General features: G+C 46.4%; 7 protein-coding genes across 7 annotated transcripts; 3 read left to right on the top strand and 4 right to left on the bottom strand.

The window, feature by feature from the left end:
- Window positions 1-754: 754 nt before the first annotated feature.
- FPOAC1_002121 (uncharacterized protein) lies at window positions 755-1,764 on the top strand (the record flags this gene model as incomplete). The annotated part of the gene is made up of 2 exons (XM_044846707.1): window positions 755-814; window positions 868-1,764. 2 exons carry the CDS (start codon window positions 755-757, stop codon window positions 1,762-1,764), a joined length of 957 nt encoding a protein of 318 aa, XP_044712623.1.
- Window positions 1,765-2,163: 399 nt separating this feature from the next.
- On the bottom strand, window positions 2,164-4,242 carry FPOAC1_002120 (uncharacterized protein; the record flags this gene model as incomplete). Its single annotated transcript, XM_044846706.1, has 11 exons — window positions 2,164-2,357; window positions 2,407-2,452; window positions 2,518-2,714; window positions 2,765-2,856; window positions 2,908-3,150; window positions 3,200-3,295; window positions 3,343-3,508; window positions 3,558-3,713; window positions 3,776-3,845; window positions 3,895-4,099; window positions 4,151-4,242. 11 exons carry the CDS (start codon window positions 4,240-4,242, stop codon window positions 2,164-2,166), a joined length of 1,557 nt encoding a protein of 518 aa, XP_044712622.1.
- Window positions 4,243-5,792: 1,550 nt separating this feature from the next.
- On the bottom strand, window positions 5,793-7,145 carry FPOAC1_002119 (uncharacterized protein; the record flags this gene model as incomplete). The annotated part of the gene is made up of 3 exons (XM_044846705.1): window positions 5,793-6,545; window positions 6,595-6,882; window positions 6,996-7,145. The coding sequence occupies 3 exons, from the start codon at window positions 7,143-7,145 to the stop codon at window positions 5,793-5,795; spliced, it is 1,191 nt and encodes a 396-aa protein (XP_044712621.1).
- A 2,007-nt stretch (window positions 7,146-9,152) lies between these two features.
- Window positions 9,153-10,479, top strand: FPOAC1_002118 (uncharacterized protein; the record flags this gene model as incomplete). The annotated part of the gene is made up of 3 exons (XM_044846704.1): window positions 9,153-9,373; window positions 9,432-9,681; window positions 9,739-10,479. The coding sequence occupies 3 exons, from the start codon at window positions 9,153-9,155 to the stop codon at window positions 10,477-10,479; spliced, it is 1,212 nt and encodes a 403-aa protein (XP_044712620.1).
- A 983-nt stretch (window positions 10,480-11,462) lies between these two features.
- On the bottom strand, window positions 11,463-12,901 carry FPOAC1_002117 (uncharacterized protein; the record flags this gene model as incomplete). The annotated part of the gene is made up of 8 exons (XM_044846703.1): window positions 11,463-11,748; window positions 11,804-11,930; window positions 11,978-11,998; window positions 12,054-12,219; window positions 12,266-12,451; window positions 12,529-12,617; window positions 12,677-12,691; window positions 12,820-12,901. The coding sequence occupies 8 exons, from the start codon at window positions 12,899-12,901 to the stop codon at window positions 11,463-11,465; spliced, it is 972 nt and encodes a 323-aa protein (XP_044712619.1).
- A 206-nt stretch (window positions 12,902-13,107) lies between these two features.
- FPOAC1_002116 (uncharacterized protein) lies at window positions 13,108-15,178 on the bottom strand (the record flags this gene model as incomplete). Its single annotated transcript, XM_044846702.1, has 4 exons — window positions 13,108-13,544; window positions 13,596-14,533; window positions 14,582-14,955; window positions 15,014-15,178. The coding sequence occupies 4 exons, from the start codon at window positions 15,176-15,178 to the stop codon at window positions 13,108-13,110; spliced, it is 1,914 nt and encodes a 637-aa protein (XP_044712618.1).
- Window positions 15,179-16,009: 831 nt separating this feature from the next.
- On the top strand, window positions 16,010-18,873 carry FPOAC1_002115 (uncharacterized protein; the record flags this gene model as incomplete). The annotated part of the gene is made up of 10 exons (XM_044846701.1): window positions 16,010-16,183; window positions 16,233-16,290; window positions 16,340-16,626; window positions 16,676-17,089; window positions 17,140-17,351; window positions 17,402-17,573; window positions 17,624-17,846; window positions 18,063-18,274; window positions 18,322-18,801; window positions 18,847-18,873. The coding sequence occupies 10 exons, from the start codon at window positions 16,010-16,012 to the stop codon at window positions 18,871-18,873; spliced, it is 2,259 nt and encodes a 752-aa protein (XP_044712617.1).
- Between the last annotated feature and the right edge of the window lie 717 nt (window positions 18,874-19,590).

The raw sequence follows: 19,590 nt of genomic DNA, 5'->3' as shown, positions 1-19,590 counted from the left end.
TGAGTAGAATTAGTTGAGAGCATCATGACCCCGTTTGGTGGTATCCGTCCGTGTTGATGAGTGGAGATTTCAAGGTGCGGGATAGTCGGGGGTGGAGAATGGAGAAGAGAGATAGAGCCTCGATCATCACGTGACTCTTTAGCGTAAAGCCATCGCCTCTCCTTATTGGATCTTTGTTATTGGATCATTCCGTTGCTTATATTGCCGAGGAACATGTCTATTGCTCTCCAACTTGACTCTATTCACAATAACATCTTGTGGTGTTGTAAATATCCAGATTCGATCAATGTACTATACCAAACACTGTATCAATGCACAAGTACCTTAAACCCATGTGGAACTACTTAGCTTTGTACTACATACATCTCCACCTATAGCATATATTACCGTTGCCACCTCTTCAGCCATTCCGACGTTGCCAAAATTGATTGACCATGACGGAAATGCATATCTCAATATGCGTGTCATATAACTTCCATTCCGAGACATGAGGTATAATCATTCATCATATTCCCCAGGAAATGATCCATCGTTCCCGAACGTCCGCTACTGCTCCACCAACCCCATTCCCAACTCGGTATCAATAAGCTAAGGATATCAATACCAGAAACGGAAGTTGTTTGCACGGGAATCGTGGCTATCATTCTCTCTATTCAAGGGTTCTATTACTCCCAGCAATCTAAGCTATCTGTACCAGGAACGCCAGGTCAATGCTGCCTTGTTTTTGCAGTTGTCAATATCAAAGCTAATCGAGATGGCGTCGATAACACCAAGTCCCTCTTTCGACGTGGCTCTTGTGCAGATGAAGCCAAAGGTAAGTCATGACAACCACATCGATGACACTTGAAAGTACTGACGTTCAGAAAGCCCCTCGATGCTGAACACAACTTTGCACATGCGGCCGAGCAGATACGACTCGCGGCGGTTCGGGGTGCATCTCTAGCAGTCCTGCCAGAGTACCACCTCACAGGCTGGGTGCCAGAAGAACCATCTTTTGCCCTCTCGCCTGAAGATGCCCAAAAATATCGAGAGAAATACCAAGCGTTAGCAGCAGAACTTCACATCAACATCTGCGCTGGAACCTTTGTTACTCAGACTTCCAACCTTGGCGATGTTGCCAATCTTGATGCCAGGCCTACGCTGCTGAACACATCAGACTTTATCGATCATAATGGCAACCTCCTTGGCACTTACACCAAGACCAACCTCTGGATTCCAGAGCGTCTTACATTGACTTCTTTTGTTGATCATGCTCGCAACACGTCCAAAAACGAATTCGGAGCCCCCAACCCTCATCAAGTCATCGACACCCCTCTCGGTCGAGTTGGCATACTTGTGTGCTGGGACCTTGCCTTCCCCGAAGCCTTCCGACAACTTGTCCTTGCCGGGGCCAAGATAATAATTATCCCTTCATACTGGACATCAGGGGACATGTCAGAAGAGGGCCTCGCATACAATGCCAACTGCGAAAAGATGTTTATACAGTCTGCACTGGTCACTCGAGCATTCGAGAACACTGCCGCGGTTATCTACTGTAACGTTGGCGGACCAGCGGAACAGGGCTTCTTTGGCTGTAGTCAAGTCACGTTGCCCATTGTCGGGACTGTTCCTGGGAGCTTTACTGATGGCGAGGAGGCGATGCGTATCCTGAACGTTGATATGCAGACTGTGGACATTGCGGAGCGCAATTACCAGATTAGGCAAGATTTAGCGAGGGAGGATTGGCATTATGGGTATGACAGGAGCACAACAGCAAAGCTGTAAGTTATTGCACGCATCTTCTTTATATCACGTCATGAATGAATATCCGAGTACCGTTCCAAGTCATCGTCACCTGTTGTATGGGGAAACTACAACATAATTCAATATCTTCATGCCACAACCTTGAGTTACTATGCAATCATGTGAAGACTTGGTATTATTGAAACATGATGCGAAATATATACCAGCATCAACCACGACCTGGACAATATTAGTCGTTGCACTTCACTGACACATTGACAGTCCCTGAATCACGGTTGACCTTGAATAATTAAACAAGAACTTGAAAGATAGCCTTAACTTAATTACAATAATGCAAATACCCAATAACCTCATAAACATCATTCGACCATTCCACCCGCTTGCTTGCTCGTGCTCAAACTACTTACTGTGTTGGTCAGATTATGACTCCTCTTGCTTGGAATGTGCGCTAGACACAACCTCTTTCTCCGCTCTCTGCGGCTCCGATGAGTCAACCACGGGCAATTCTTCCCCCAAGATGAACTCAAGCTTGGGTCCTTCATAGGTCTTTCTCTTCATGAACCACAGTCCTGTCACAAAAACAATGAAGATACCCAAGACGGCCGTGACGTAGTCTAAAACATGTCAGCAATTGGGCAAGCATGGTCAAGTTCATAAACTTACTCATAGTTGACAGGTTGATGGGAATCGCAGGCGGGAAGCAAAAGAACTGTAGAAAATGTTAGTAGGATTCAATTCAACGAGGTGGTTTCTGCTCTAGAGGTTATAGCTTACAACAGATGTGACAAGGACAAATATAACTGCGATGTAGTTCACCGTGTACCCAAACATATGTCCGAGAGAAAACTCAGGAGGCTCTGCGAGAACAAGTTGTCGTCCTCGGATAAGAAGAATAAGAACTGGTGCAGCGTATGAGAGGTTGAGGAAAAGGGTGGCGCTAGCGATATACGCGTTGAAAGCAACCTCCGGACCTTCAATCTGTCAGAGTGTATTTCATAGCGTTGAGGATGAAGAGGCTTACCTAGATACAGTAATCCAAAGAGAAGGTTGAAGACGGCTTGAATCAAGATAGCGCGAACGGGGACATTAAGCTTGGGGTGAAGATGCGAGAGGCTTTTTTGTTAATAACACATCAGAATTATGGAATGGTCAGGGAATACTTACTATTTGGAAAATGGTGTTCCATTATCTCGTGCCATGGACCAAAGAAGACGACTTCCAGAAGTCACGCAGCCATTTGCTCCGTTGACGAAACACAGAGCAACAGCAACAGTCAAAACGGTAGCAGCAACCTGACTGCCGGTTGCCTGCAAGATCATCTCAGTGAGGGGGCTCTGGGTGGGTGATGCGAGAAGAAGATCAAGATCGACAAAGCAAAAGAGCATGACCAAAATGAAGACAATGCCACTGGAAATATTTAGCATATTTTCTACATGTTTTCTCTGGGGAATCTCACGTTACACCACCGACTAGGACAGCAGCTACCATTGCTTGAGGTGCATCTTTGGATGGTCGAGGCATTTCTTCGGTCATGTGTGCCACAGCATCAAAACTACAATCGTTAACAATTTTCCACTTGACAGCTAAAGAGAAACTCACCCAATCATACTCAGAGCTGACTGAAGTAGTCCAAGCATCCAAGCTGTGCCATCGCTCCATCCAGTTGTGTTGGAAAAGTTGGTAAAGACGAACTTGGCATCGGTTTTGGGAGAAGTGGAAAGAAGTACAATACTGATGACCACGACACTGGTCAAAGACCAATACACTGCAAAAGCTCAGCATTTGGGTTTACGGATCATACACAAAAGACTTACATGCGCCCTCATTCCATCGGTTCAGAATTGGATAGGCAAAAATGTTGAGGAAGACGCCGACAATTGATACTGCTACAAACATCAAATATGTGCCCCATTGAGTGATCTCGTAGGTACCGCCAGAGCCAGCTACAGCGGCGGCGGCAAGGAAACGTGCTAATTTTCTGTAAGCGATTTGATAGACATTTAGCGAAATAAAGGGGGTAATAATAAACTACCTCCAAAGTAAGCAGCGGTTGTGTTGAGGGTTAACCATCCAGCAATGTTAATCCATCCAACGATGAAACTCTGTCGCACGTTAGTAGGGAATTGATTGAATTGGAAATGGTGTTTTTACCATGAGGTTCTTCCATTTTTTGGCTGATAGTGCAAAGGAGTAGTGATATTGTCCTCCTGCTGTAGGATACAGGGATGCTAACTCTCCGACACTGGCACTCAAACAGATATTGCAGATAACGCAAAAGATGAAGCCGTAAACGAAACTAACGGAACCACCAGATGGCATAACAAGTCCTAGCGATCCTGCGAGAGAGATCCAGGTGCTGTTGGTGATGAGTATGGGGAAGTCAGATGTGGTGAGATGAATGTCTTACTTGAGAATTGCAAAAGCCATGCCAATCATGGTAATCTTGGAGAACCTCTTTTGGAGGCGACCCTCGTGGGCCTGAGTTTCTGTCGCCGCCATGATTGCGATGACCTACAATGCGTTGAGTGATGTTGAACAAAGTCTAAGCTTTCTTTCAACTGCACCGCGACAAAAAGGAATAAAGACGCGACTAGTTATAAAGTCTTCTGTCCTTGTCCCTTATCTCGGAATCGATGGGATGGGGTACGGCTTTGATGTCACCTTACTCGCGTCCTACATGGATCCCATGGCCAATCGGGGGTGGACCGACCGGTCTCTCCGCGTTGCGGGGGAAATGGAGTCCAGAAGACAGAACTAGACCGAGACCGGCAAAAATAAGCTTAGGAATTCCATCTGTCCGGGCCTGGATGAGGATGGTGGAGATGAGCTGTCCTTCGGCAGATAATGAAGTGATACATACATATTCCATGCAGGTGATAAGTTGATAACAGACTAAATCCCTGCCTTCAGTCAATCTTACACAATTCTGGCAACTAAACGGAGACAAGTGATTTCAACGTTTTAGTTAATCACTTGATAAGACTGATGGAGAGGGAAAGTAATTTGAATCATGTCAGCAATAACTAAACTACGCCACTTCAGCCTTGCGGGCAACTTTCGCCCAGCTCCGTTCCTGTCCGGAGCTCCAGGGTATGTTCCGTGAGGAATGTTGGCTGGGACAGCATGTTGGCCCGTTCGAGAGCATATCAATATGAGGGAAACCTTATTCTTTGCACACAGACAGTTTTGCATGTGAGGCGAATCCTTAAACGAAGGGATCATGGTCCGATGATAAACCTGAAACGAACATGCAGGACGAATGGCTGAGACATGGTCAGTGAATCCCAAATGTTATCAATCACTTTGTTTAAAAGGAGTATCTTATCAGACTCGAAACCCTTTTTCTCCTTTAAAGATTCGGTTCATGGCGATGCGTGCCTTGATAAGCCTGGAATATCATGCCAAAATTACCCCTGATTCTCATATCAGCTATCGAAGCCCTGCATTAGCTCGCGTTAGAAGCATCATAGAACATTACTTATATCCGGATTCCACAAGCTATAAATAGTGTTTGCATCCAACCTCGAACCATATTTAATGAGGCAGATCCCATGCTTTTTTCAGTGTACAAATTGACCTGGAATGCATCATGACCACTCTTGCAGTCAAGTAGCATAAGGCTTTACTCAATGCTTGATAACACAATCAATCAGTCACACCATACATGTTCATATTGACAGAAAGCCATTAATTATGAGATGCATTTGTTTTTATCACGTGTTCAATGTTGGTCTGTGCTGAGATGGATCAGCTTTACACTTCAAAATGGAGTATATCAAAAGGGATCCAGTTCATATTAAATGGGAGATAGAATGTGTATCGATAACTAAACTCATATAAGAATGATGGGAGAATGAGAGGATCTTTTACACATATCGTAAGTCGTCAAGAGATTTATATACTAAAAACTATATACATGCTTCTAGGCCCAGAGAGATTCTCTTAGAGAAGCCTGACACATATTCATAAATACTATCGTATCAAATTCCGTCCCCATTAATTCGAAATCATAGATACAAGTAAAAAGAGGCTAAAAATTATCGCATTGGTCAATGTCCCGCCCTGGAAACTTTGACCGTCGTCATGGTGGTTTTCGTAATGCCTTGCATATGGAGACCTCGGTGTGCTGCGTCATCAGCGCCCTCGTCGTCACTCGATTGTACATCAATGTTACCGAGGACTGTCGCATGGTTGGTAAACCCGTGAGGGCTTGTTATACTGTCTCGAAGCTCATAGTCACCATTGATAACTTCTTGGCTGCTCGTTTCATCATCCTTTCTGTTGCCACTTGACAAAGTATGCCAGTTCTTTGCGCTAATCCCTGTCGCGCTTCGCAGGGTCCCACGACCATAGCCAGTGTTGCCAGTAGTCGGAGTTTTCTTGGAGTCCTTGCCATAGTATGTGCCGAGGAAGCGGCGGAACAGTGGCTTGAGACAGGGCAGACTGCCACCAATAACACCAACATTAAGCTCGACGACGGTCCAGATGCTAATGTTGCGAGAGTCCCAGAGCCAGTCACCGACTTTGCCGTAGTTGGTAACATAGCCGACTTTTACAATGGCGGCAGCGCAGGCAAAGACACCGAGGCCAAGAATGGCAAGGAGTGTTATTCGAGTGCGGAAGTGGACGTTGAGATTCCATAGCATGGGAGTAGGAATAATGACGGCGAAGAAAAGATCGGTCAAGATATTTAGAGCCGCATTTGTGTATGATAGGCTCTGGAGGGTGCGCTGGTCCCAGCATTGCATGGGGACTAGAGGATCCCAGAGGGCACGAAGGTCCGTACATTGAAGTACCACAGTCTTGGGCATGTCAGTATTTGGGGGTTTGTGGTTGGAAGTTGCAACTTACAAAGAAGCATCCAATGGTATAGATTGACATGAATATCATGATACCACAAATAAGCCATCGGTAGAATTTGGTAGAGGCAATTCGTAGTAAAGCAAATCCGACAGATAGCTTTACGACACAGATAGCTATAAGGAAAATGGGTTGACTGATAAAGTTGAGCTTCATTCCTTTTTGAAAGACAGCTGGATCGACATCGCCGATGTGTTGCCCAGCCCCATAGACCACCGAAGCAATGATGGCACCCTCTCCGGCCCAATTGAGGGCCATCGTTAATATCATGAATGCATCCTGTCAAGATGTCAGCGTTGGTCCGTACTGAAAGTGATAGTCAAGCAAATGATCGGCGTAGAGTCAAGGGAAGACAAAAAGCAAGTAGAATGCAATGTCAAAATCAAACTTACATCCCATCCAGTACCACGAATAATAAACACTCGCACATACAAACGAGCAAGTACAACAATTGTAGCCAAAGTGACAATAGAAACAGTAGAACCAAGAATAGTAGCAGACGCGTTCTCTTGAGGATTTGAGGGCAGATTGGCTGGATCCATGATGAATCAACACAAGGCAAAGATTTACAAGAGACCCCAGAACATGGAAAGGATAGAGCAGCGATGCAGGGGAAGTAGGGCATATAATAAGAAAAAATAGATGCACAGAAGAGGGGGTAAAACGTGTTTGCCAAGGGGGTACTATCAGTAGACGAGCTGCCTCTCACGTCAAGAGCCTGGACACCACGTTTCTAACAGGGTTTCAGCATGAGCTAAAACATGTAAGTCCCGCAGTCCAGGAACGCAGGTGAGGCCTTTTGAGGATAGTAGAGATGCAGGTTCGGCGGGGTCTTCCGAAGTAGGAAGATCAACATCTTGCTACAAGGTATAACGCAATGAAGAAGAAGTTGTACTTTTAAGTTCTTTGACTCGAATTCACTGTCACAGCGGAATTATGCCACGTCAAATTGTTCGTATTGAGCATTGAGTAATTTCCACATTTCCCAATCGGAGAATACTGCCAAACTAAAGTCGGATCACCTACCCAGTTAATGTAGAACTATCATAGTACCGAGACATAATCACCAGCCTCCTGATATTAAGCGTCCTACACGGTGTGTTCCGTCTTATACCCCACGCCTGGAATGAGATCCCTGGCAGCGGTAGATCCGGTACGCAACATAATCTGAGGGCTAGTTCCATCAGTTTGGCCAGGGTGTGGTGATCACATGTTCCTGAAAGATGCCACCGTAGGTGAAACGCCAAGATGATGTAGCAAAATATTTCTAAATCCAGTTCACTACAGCCGAGACTAAAGATATGCACGCCCAAAGCGTTTGCAGGACCCGCGGCAATTCTTCTCCGCCAGGAAATGGATTGATGCTTCCTGTACAAGTCTGCGAATGCAACTGCAACGGCTTCGCATGAGAAGGGATGTTTAACATGGAAGGTCTCATTCATAGCAGAGTGACATATTTCTGGGGTTGATAAAGTCGAGTCGCACGTCAACTGGATCCAGCCATGATTCGCGAGGGGGGATCTACACGTCGATCAAGGAGTTCGGATGGGAATATAATCACAAAGTGGGTTTTGTGTCTTTTGTATCCTGTCCAATCTGGTCATTGTAGTCAGATATTAGCCCTGTATTCCGTCCCCATTTATCCAGGAATTCAAAACACCGGACACTCGGAACAGTCTTCTTGTCTTCCCCGCTGATACTAACGGTAATGGCACATATTATGTATGTTAGTGTCGGACATATTCTCAGATATGGATACCTTTCTCCACTTGACGGGACTCTTCCGGATCTTCGCTCAATGATCAGCCATCGTTTGTACTAATAAAAGTTCCGTTGAGTGATACGGATATAAATGGAATAGTAGCTCCAGCTCAAGTTCATGATTTTTAAAAAGGGGCTCACTCATCATATCATATCATCAACTGGACCTTATTCCCCTGAATTATTCATTGTAACAAATGCGCCGCTGGTGTACCTTTCTCCTGCAGATGAATCCCTGTCACTCTGTGAACTCTCCCGCGGTTTCCTGAACTCCCTGTTCATTCTGTAGGATCACAACCCTAAATCGGATTAGATCTTGGTCTCGATTGAACCCCTGCCTCGGTTCAACTGTATGTATAAGGTTTAGAGGGTCTCGCGACTCCACACTCACCACGCTCTTCTGTCTCGACCCCGGCTTTTTGGTCATTGGCCCGAGGTTAATTGCCGCCAATTCAAGCCAATCCTTGCCTTATAGCTACTGTTGAATGGTTCTACACGATACTCCAATTGTAAGGTACTTTGGTAGAATATTTACCCATGATAGTCGTGAGGTCTGACAGAGAGCCAAGACCGCTCATTTCCTTGTCCTGCACCTAGGGCTTGTTGGTCATGCAAGTTGATTTGACGAAAACCCCGGTCAAGGAGACTCATATGCAGTATATAGTTCAGTCAAATTCTACTCCATCATCACTCTTCACTCACCGGTTATTCAAGTCACAATCACCAGAGTTGAAACCTGAGCAATCCCTGTCCCTCGTTTGTCCTGTCCCCCCCGTTCTTTCATCATCATGCGTGCCGGATTCCTTTCCCTTGTGGCTCTCAACACTGCCAGTGTTTTGGCTGCCCCCAAGCCCACCACAATTGACGCCTCTGCTCCTGAGGTGACCAACATCGACGCGATCTCTGATCTTGCTGCTGCCGCCTACAAGACTGCCCAAGAGCTTTCTGGGGGCAAGACCAAGCGTGCCAATACTTGCGATTGGAGCAAGGTCCGCGTTCGACGGGAATGGTAAGTCTGGATGCCACTGCATGTCATGCAGATGAAGCATGATACTAACTACCGGTAGGGGCACACTCTCTAAGAGTGACAAACAGGCTTATATCAAGGCTGTGAAGTGTCTTCAGTCCAAACCTGGCAAGGGCTCTGCAGAATTTGCCCCTGGAGCCAAGACACGCTTTGATGAATTTGTTGCCACTCATATTAATGTGACTTCTACTATTCATTATACAGGCAACTTCCTCTCGTACCATCGTTACTATACGTGGTTGTATGAGGAGGCTCTTCGACACGAGTGCGGTTTCAAGGGTACTCAGCCTGTAAGCACCCCAACAAAACGATGACAACTTACTTTGGTTACTAAAATGCTTTAAAAGTACTGGGACTGGTCTCTCACTGCCGTTAGCGGCCTCAAGAAGTCTCCTATCTTTGATGGTAGTGATACATCCCTCTCTGGTGATGGTGAGAGCATTGGCAAAACCCCCGATATTGTTATTGGAGCATCCAGTGGCCTGCCTCCTGTGTATCTCGAGACCGGCAATGGAGGTGGCTGTGTCACTTCAGGTCCCTTCAAGAGCATGAGCGTCAACCTTGGCCCTGCAGCCCTTGATCTCCCTGGAGGTGCAGTCCAAGCCAACCCCGATCCGCTCGAATACAATCCCCGCTGCCTCAAGCGTGACTTGAGTGACTCAGTGAACCGCCGATTTGCTAACGCCACGTCTGTGTTGAACAATATCGTCAAGCCCAAGAATGTCTTTGACTTCCAGATGCAGATGCAGGGTGTCCCCGGCACTGGAGACATTGGTATCCATGGTGGTGGTCACTACGCCCTTGGTGGTGACCCTGGTCGGGATGTCTATACCTCCCCTGGTGACCCTGCTTTCTACCTTCACCACTCCATGATTGACCGTGTCTGGTGGATTTGGCAGATGCTTGACACCAAGAACCGTATCAATGGAAAGGATGCCCTTGCAGGCACCAACACGTTCCTCAATATGCCTCCCAGCGCTGACACTACCTTTGAAGACACCATTCATATGGGCTGGCTTGGACCTGATAAGCAGATCAAGGATCTCATGAGCACTCAATCTGGTCCTTTCTGTTATGTCTACATTTAAACTGCGACATTATTAGAATGGAAAAGGTTGCATTCTCTTGCGCTAGAACGCTTAATTATATCATGATAATATAATTCAACTTTGCATATGGTAGACTTTGATCGTTGTCTTGGTGTTATCATATTATGCGAGATAGGTTGTGGCATTCTATTGAGCAAAAACCTAAAATGGGGCGCATTTAACGTTCAACAGGTGACGATCACGAAGAAAGGGTATAAGGAAGGCCCCTGGGCCAGAACGCAAAAGTGATCAGCAATAAATTGTCAACATCGACCAGTACCTTCTAATTGACTACACCATTGGGACCTTACTGCGATCTATCAGCGATTGTATCAACCATAGATCTACTACGATACCCGCGGGTAACTATGACTTCGCTTTCGCTTAACCCAACACCGTAGTAAATTGAACAACCTGAACAAGTCAGCACCCCTAGTCACATCATAGTGGAGCGTAGAGGCTCGCCAAGCAAGGCGTTCCCGGTCCAAGTCTATGGATGAGTGTTTTTCATCGACCCTTGTATATCTACGGGCTTAATTTCTACTCTAGGCTGCCCGACTTGCCACTTTAAACCAACTGCCTATATAAGTATCAGTTCCTGATAGGATTCAAAGCATGAGGACTTCACTCCGTGGCAAGTCCCCTGCACTATGCAGTTGCATTCTCCACACCGTCGAGTTTTATTTGCTCCTCTTCGGGCCGAGCCCTGATGCAACAATATTCCCCGCGGGAATGACGAGATGATCCCTGACATTTTCTTTTTATCCAATGTCACCACAGCGGGGTGGCTTGGGAGGCCTGGAACTATACTAAGACGTTTTATAATCGTTTGAGCCTGGGATTCGAGTCTTCTTCGCTTGGGAGGCGTTTCAAGGATACAATGATTCGAGTTCGTTTGATTCGCTGGTATTCAACAGATTATCAAATTGGAACAATGAAGGCATCACTCTGCCAAGCTAATCTAAAGATAACGAACCAGACCTTTATCTTCTAGTATAATCGTAAAACCCTCGTCCACTTTTGATACCCAGGTTGCCTTCATCTAGGAACTTCTGCAGATATTCTCGGGGTTCGCTGGAAATATTTCCCCTCGCATCAGCATAGTGCTGCTCTATGTCCATAACAACGTCTAGTCCCACCAAATCCATCTGTTCAAAGGGTCCTTTGGGTGTCTTCAGAACTCCTTTGAAGATGCCATCAATTTCCTCAGGAGTTGCGACGCCCTCTGCTGCTGTAAGAAGGGCTTCTCTCTTGATAGCTGCCCATATTCTGAAGAGAACAGCTATTAGTCATTGGGGCTACTGTGATCGGTACCATCACTTACCTATTGTAGATGTACCCCATCGATGGCTTTTTGACGTGAAAGGGAGAAAAGCCGTGGGATTTGCATTGCTCCATCATTAGATCAATATGCGAAGGATCTGTGGTTCCGTGACCCATGATCTCGATTTCTGGCCTATTTAGCATGATTGCCGTTTTATCAGAGTGAAATGCTTACCTGGTACTTCAGGCGGCCAATCTTCCAATTTAAGCATCAGTAACAGTCCCTCGAAGAAACATTCGTCTTCACTCACAAGAATGAGCACTCAAGAACCGGCTTTCATGCTTCAAGTCAAGGCCTTTCAATATTTCAGAACAGGAGTAACTGCTAGAATTTGAGGCAATAATTGTCTGTTTTGGGGCGATAGAATCTAGCTCAGATATGACCTTTTGTTTGAGGTCAAGTCTCTCGGGAACACACTAAAAAATCAGTATCTCTTTGTTTCGGATAGAGAAGTTCATTTACCTCTACTACCAACCATGCGGCTTGAAGTGCCTCACATAGTGTTTCTCTTGAATGGGTGATTATTTTCCCCCATGAAGCATATTCTTTGTTGGAACTCTTTTGAAAATCATCAATAGCTTCGAGGCTGGCCAGGAGTTGAGACTCTTGGCTGTCGACCAAATGGACATCATTGCCTGTACTCGACCACTAGAGATATATTGAGTCAGCTCTGGGACTGGTAATATGGGCCGTTTTGATTTGGCATCTTGCTTTCAAGCACTGACCATAAAAGCAAGGCGTCGTCCCTGGGTACCAGCACCGATCAGAGTGACGGCCATTCTAGCTGTTGTGAGTACCATCGTGTCGAGTTGCGCTTGTACTTAGGTGTAAGGATTATCGGATTTCATTTAACGGAAAAGATGAAGTATTTACCCGTGAAGGAATATCCTAAATAAAGAAATAATACAACATCGTCATTTAGGATCCGATTGATAGCCGTGGCAAAAAAGGAAACATTTTATTTATTCTCTAAGGCGTGGTCGGATCCGATGGTATAAGAAACAGGATAATCATACCCGAATAGTCAGCTGTGATGTCGGTGGCTGACTCGCTTCTTTTGGAGTTATTTTTGCCTTTCCGCTGTGCGGAAATTGTCATCGGGCTAGTGAGGAGTCTCGTTTCTTGTTTCTGCTTGTCGAGAGAGTGAAATGACATGCCCATTTCCACCTTTCCTATTTTCTGTGTCCTGAATCACTGAATCACTGAGTTCCGCTTTCGCCTTGGCAATCATTTCCTTGAGAACAAATGTTTTCGTTTGACTAGTGCAGAAGTCGAAAAACCGTAATATGGCTAGGTAAGTTCAATTATGGCATATTGGCTGAAACCGTTGAAAACTTTGCTATCGCGGCTTGAACAGATCTTGAACTTTGTGGTAGGTACTTTAAAGTTTGTTGCAACGTCGAGAGTAAACTCTGATACGTGTCTTCCGTAATCTTTCCTACTCCAAAATCACGGTCAATTGCCTTTCGTAGTAGCTGCACCCCTGCAACTGCATGATGCGGGTAGGGATCAATAGACACGATTGGTACTGTAAATACTGATCTCCCTCCATTGTGAGAATCGTCGAGGGGCCGTTTTAGTGTAAAGGTATTATGAAGGCCAAAGGCCAGCGTGTTCATGATTGTGTTCTCGGCATCGATGATTATGTCTGTAATATCCTGCAATAGGTCTCGACGATCGGTAGCTTCGATGATGTCGACTAGCATTAATATGCTGAGGTGGTAGTGAAGCATAAGAGAAACTATTCTATAAGTCAGTGCGGCCTCTTCCACCAGATCTATACTGTACCTACACCAACGTAGCTTGGTCTGTTGACCAAGAAATGGCATTCTCTTGTGGCACTCGTCTAAAAGAGGACGGTAAATAATACCAAACTGCTTTATGGAATCCACCACAGCGAAATAGGCCTTTCGTACTTCGAGCTCCTCGTGGCCATCACGCAGAGCTTCCTTGAATATCGCAGTCAACTTCCACCCGAGGAGCTTCCAAGACGCACCAGCAGCAATTATCTGGTTCGCCCTGTCATCTGTCATGTCGGAGCTTGCTTGCCTCCATTGACGGGCATTTTCATCGAACATCTTGGCACAAGTCCTGACCAGACGCCAGGGCATCTCAGACTCGAAGCCGAAGATGTTTGAGGACAACAAAGATCGACAGTTCAGAGTTAAGGACGCTGATGTATCAAATGTCAGGGCGGCCCAGTATACGGTGCTTTCGGCGTTGATGAATCCAGAGGATTCGATTGATTCGGGTGTTGTGACGATGGTTTCTGACCTTAGTGAAGGGGAGACTTTGGAGCCACTGAACTGAAGATTTCTTTGGCGAGCTCGTAAAGTTTGAATTTGTTGCAAGGCAGCATGGACGCAAGCTTGGCCGGATATGCCGTCTGTCTCTTCCTCCTCCGAGATTCCTTCAGGTATTGGTGTTAGAGCAAATAATAGCAATGATAACATGGATCGGTAAGAAGGTCTGTTGATGACGCGCAGCATGTCTCTTCGGGCATGTCTCCAAAGACTCTGAACATGGCTCAGGTGATTTTCATAAGGCTCTGCCACAGAAGTTACAGGAAGCCAGCGTGCAGCAAAGGAACAAATGGTGCTTTGCAGAGACTGTTGAGCGTCCTCACCTCGACCAACCACTCCACTGCTGCCCGAGTCTAATATGCACTCATCGAGATGGCGACAGAGATCAGATATACTGACGTACTTATCGGCCAGATTATGGCCAAATCTGCGAAATGTCAGCGTTGACTTGAGAGAGAGTCACTTCGATACCTACAAAAATGGACAGCTATAGCTTCCCATCCAGGAGCCAAATACAACCTCGAACCCTTCTCTGTACAGTGTATCGAGCCATATGGTATCCAGTGGCCCCATACTGGCATCACCCACGCAGTCCCCATGTGGGTTTGTGTACCGTGATGGGGATACTGACTTTGGGGGAACCGCCGAAACCGTCGAGCTTTCGCCACAGATAGCGATATCTGCTTCGAAAGCAGGAACATCGTCCGGGGCCGGCTGTTCAAAAGTATCTGTACCATGGCTGGCTTGTGTCGAGGATGTATCACTTATTGGCCGCGAGATTGTCCTTCGACTTCGACGAGACTTCCCCTTTGCACTCGAAGCAGTATTTGCTCTGGTATTTTCAAGCCACTATACAATTGAACATATATTAGTCCCTAACGGTATATGGTACACTGTCACTACATACCTGGAAAGTACATGCTTGATTCCGGTTCCGACATCTTGTGCACGGCGAAGAAGGGTCTCCAGGTGGATTGTCGGGGTTCCTTTGAGCGTCACACGCTACACGCGATCGGCGACATTCATCGCAACTGGAAAATTGAGTACGACGCGTCACAAGACGAGTTGGCATGATTGGGTCGCTATAGTGGAGGCCTTTTCATCTCGAATTAGAGGCGATGATGGGTTGATGAGTAGAATCGGATCCGGAACTTGATGATTAGGAAAAGAAACAGGGAACTAGGGTTGGTATTTCGAGATGCGGGGTAACGTTAGTGCATGCTGATCACCAAGTTCACTAAATCTGGGGTATCGTCACTGTGCTTTAAGGAATCTTAAGCTTCGCACAATCTTAAGCTTCGCATTGCAAACAAGCAGTAAACGGGCAAATAACAGACGATACCCGTTTAGCGGTAGCCTCAAGGCTGTTGGCGAGGTTAATCTTGGACAAGCCCTTGCATCGAATGGGACGGCCACCACTTCCCATGAGTCAAACGCAATTGCTGGTCTGCTGGTAGCGTTCGGAACCGAAGCACCACTACAGTTAAACTTAACGAGAACCATGACAGCATGACTCAAATCAACTTGACTTGATACAACTTGGTAACGGCATCGGATCCGATCCCGCCAGAATGTGGAGCGAAAACCACTACCCTTTCGGTCCTCTTTTATTCTGTGTCAACCAATTCCGCTCTTCCCTTGTTGCAGTTTCGTTTACGCCGTCTCCATCTGCCGCTTCCTCCGCCCACAAGCCTCTTACGGCTGTAACACTGCGTCTTTTGTGGCCCTTGTTCTACGTTAGATATGAGATCTGCAATACAAATACCTGGAGTTTGCGGGGAAATCATGGGGAAGACAAGGGGTGTGCTCCGACGTACTTAAACACGTTGATCATCCACAATTCCACGTTTTTTGAACCTTCAGATCAAGCTTCACACAGTTTCATTTCTCAACTGTTCCAACCATGGCACCTTACTCTACTCCCCCAAACGAAAAGGCAGAGGTCTTGGAGGCAGAGACAACCCCCAATCGATATCATGATGGTACCCAAGTTGGCCGCATTGATGCTATGGCTACAGCACCAGGAGTAACACTCGAGTCTTTTTCTCACCTTGATGAGAAGAAGATTCTGCGCAAGGTATTTCTATGTCGTCACCGCAAGTGAACCCAACTAATTAGCATCCTAGATGGATATGCGCTTGATCCCCATGCTAGCACTTCTATATCTCCTCTCATTCCTCGACCGTACGTCACCGCCGGCCTTACCCCAATATCAAGCTAATTATATTTTCAGGAGGCAACATCGGAAATGCAAAAATCGAAGGCCTACAAGAGGATCTCAACATGACTCCCGATCAATACAACTGGTGTCTTACCGTCTTCTTCTTCACATACGCCGCTTTTGAAGTCCCATCCAACCTCCTCCTCAAAAAGCTCCGCCCCAGCGTTTGGCTCCCTATAATCATGATTGCCTGGGGTGTTGTGATGACATTGATGGGTATCGTCCAGAATTACACCGGTCTTCTTGTTGCTCGCGTCTTTCTCGGCCTTACCGAGGCTGGTCTTTTCCCTGGCGTTGCGGTAAGTCCAACAAACTTTGGCTTTCGTCCCGATTGCTGATAAGAGTTAGTACTATCTTACCATGTGGTATTGCCGACACGAAATCCAATTCCGACAAGCCCTTTTCTTTTCGGCTGCTTCTATCGCCGGTGCCTTTAGCGGTCTTCTCGCCTTTGGAATTGCCAAGATGGACGGTGTTGGTGGTCTCGAAGGGTGGCGCTGGATCTTCATTCTCGAAGGAATTGTCACTGTTATTGTTGCCATCTTTGCCTTTTGGGCTCTTTACGATTTCCCCGAGACCGCAGGTTTTTTGACTGAAGAGGAGCGTGCCTTTGTTGTTTTCCGACTTAAGTATCAGGGTCAGCAGAAGGGCGCCGGTCAGAGCCAGTCTCGTGTCGCGCAGAGCGATGAGTTCAAATGGGCTTATGTTTGGGACGCATTCAAGGATTGGCAGATCTGGGTCAATATCTTTGTGTACTGGGGAGTGAGTATAACATATGAGCGCTTGTCTTGAAGTTACTAACACGCTGGCAGATTGTTTGCCCGCTCTACGGAATCAGCCTCTTTTTGCCCACCATTATTCGAAATCTCGGTTACAGTTCGAGTACTGCCCAACTCATGACTGTGCCCATCTACATCACAGCGGCAATTCTTGCTGTGATTGTGGCATGGACTTCAGATCGGGTTGGAAAGAGAAGCCCGTTTATCGTGACATTCCTCTGTGTCATGATTGTTGGTTTCTCAATGTAAGTCATGTCTTGTTCTTGCACCTCATTTGACTCTAACTTCTGTGCAGGTGTATTTCTACTCACAACCCAAAGGTTGTCTATGGTGGAGTTTTCATTGCCGCTTGCGCCATTTACCCAGCATTCCCTGGAGTCATCACATGGTTAGCCAACAACCTGTCAGGAAGCTACAAGCGGAGTGTCGGTATGGCTATTCAGATCGGTGTTGGCAACCTTGGTGGTGTAAGTTACTATTCTTCTCTGCGTTTATTCGATCTTTCTAATGAAACTAGGCCATGGCATCCAACTTTTACCGGCAAAAGGACGGTCCTCGGTATATACTTGGCCATGCTTTGGAACTTGGCTTTATTAGCGCAGGAATAATCGCCGCTCTTATCTTGATATTTAGCTACAGCCGCATCAACAAAAGCCGCGAAAGGAGAATGGCGGCCGGCGAGCATGAGACCGTGTCGGAAGAAGAGCTTTCAGCCAGGGGAGATAAGGCTGTGACCTGGCGTTACATGCACTGAGATTGGATATGTACAGAACTGTTGGATATATGTTGCGAGATGAATATGCTTCGTCAATTTTTGATAGATGCTACAAGAAGCCGATCAAAGTTACCGTTGACTCAACTTTGGCACCATTTCATCACCGACTTCTTAAATCGTAATCTTCGCAGAGCCTCAATCGAGACCATGACGATCAGTCGAAAAGCGCGCCCTTAAATAGACTGCCCCACTCAACCCCGCCCTCTTCTATCAATTTCGGTTGGATTGTCTGGTATTGAGATCATCAAAACTCAAGCATCTTCCTCCCATTACTTTGGAAGTCTAGAAGCAATGTCACTGTACGTTAGGGAACTCAACATTAACGACCTGGAACGGTCACTAGTCGTCGAAACTGCTGCGTTTCCACCAGCCGAAGCAGCAACTCGCGAAAAGGTATGTGAGTCCACAGTGAACAATATTGATCTCACAGTCGCCCACAGATCGAATACCGCTTGACAGTATGCCCTGAGCTATGCATGGGTCTATTCCTACGTGCAGGGGCCAGCCTACCATCACCCATCCCTCACGACATACCCTTCGTTGAAGGATCTGGATCCAACGACGACGTGCTTCTGGCGCACGTCATATCCACCAAATCCACCAACAAGCCTGTCAGGGACGAAGACATGGATTACCCTCCTGACTGGAAGTCTGACCCTCAGGGTGACTATGATGTCGGCCACAAGAAAAATGGAAGAACAATTGCCCTTCACGCCCTTGCCGTGTCTCCTGACTACCAGAGGTCTGGTTTGGGAAAGGCTATTATGCGAGCATACATCGACCAAATGAAGAAGATGGACGCAGCAGACAGAATTTCAATCTTGACGTACGACCGACTTGTGCCTTATTATCAAAAGCTTGGGTTCGAGCACTATGGCAAAAGCGAGTCTGAATACGCTGGTGTCGCCTGGCACGATCTAGTAAGCAAATCCTATGTGTTAAACTGCTGTTCTAACTTTTCATAGTCCTACATTATCTCTGGTTCTTCATAGATATGTTAATGATAATGGAGGCGCATGAGATTACCAACAATCTACCCAAATAAATCTATTAAACACGCTACAAGACAGTTAACTGTTCTATGCGGTTCTACGTACTGAGTTTGCTACCATCTAGAGTCCATTATTTGACTTGACTGTCGTGCCTGACCTCCAAGCCGAAGCCCATATAAGTTGACATTAAATTAAGCTTACAGAGTTCGAGATAAGGTTATGACGTTGGTTCCTGATTCATGATCGAGCAAATCTTCAGTGTCATGCTAGCGAAACTGTGCGCAAACTATTGGAGGGGATTCACTTGTAATTAGTTGTGACGCTAAATGGGTTTCAGCCTTTTCAGCTGGACCCCAAATCGAATTGGATCTGGATGCAATGACAGGGATGGATCCATTGCCGATGGCTGACTGTTATTACTCTTAAATACTCTATATGATTTACTTGGTCTCGGACCGTCATCTTCAGCCTTCTTTGATAACTCCCGTTGTTGATGTAACTATGCGTGCCATACCTACAACACTCATCAGCCTAGGTCTCTCAATCTTGGCCGCTGCTTCTGGTAAAGATGTCGTCTCATTCCCTGCCATTGGCGAAGTAGACATCGTGTTTCCACCATCGAAGGAAACGTACGCAGCAGAAGCACCACTTCCCGTCATCTTTGGCCTCCAAAACGCGCCAATTTTGACCACTTTTAGCGGTACACTCAACTGGGAA

Source organism: Fusarium poae, chromosome 1 (genome assembly GCF_019609905.1).
Source record: "Fusarium poae strain DAOMC 252244 chromosome 1, whole genome shotgun sequence".
In the NCBI taxonomy this organism is placed as follows: domain Eukaryota; kingdom Fungi; phylum Ascomycota; class Sordariomycetes; order Hypocreales; family Nectriaceae; genus Fusarium; species Fusarium poae.
This window is presented reverse-complemented; position numbering and strand designations above follow the sequence as displayed.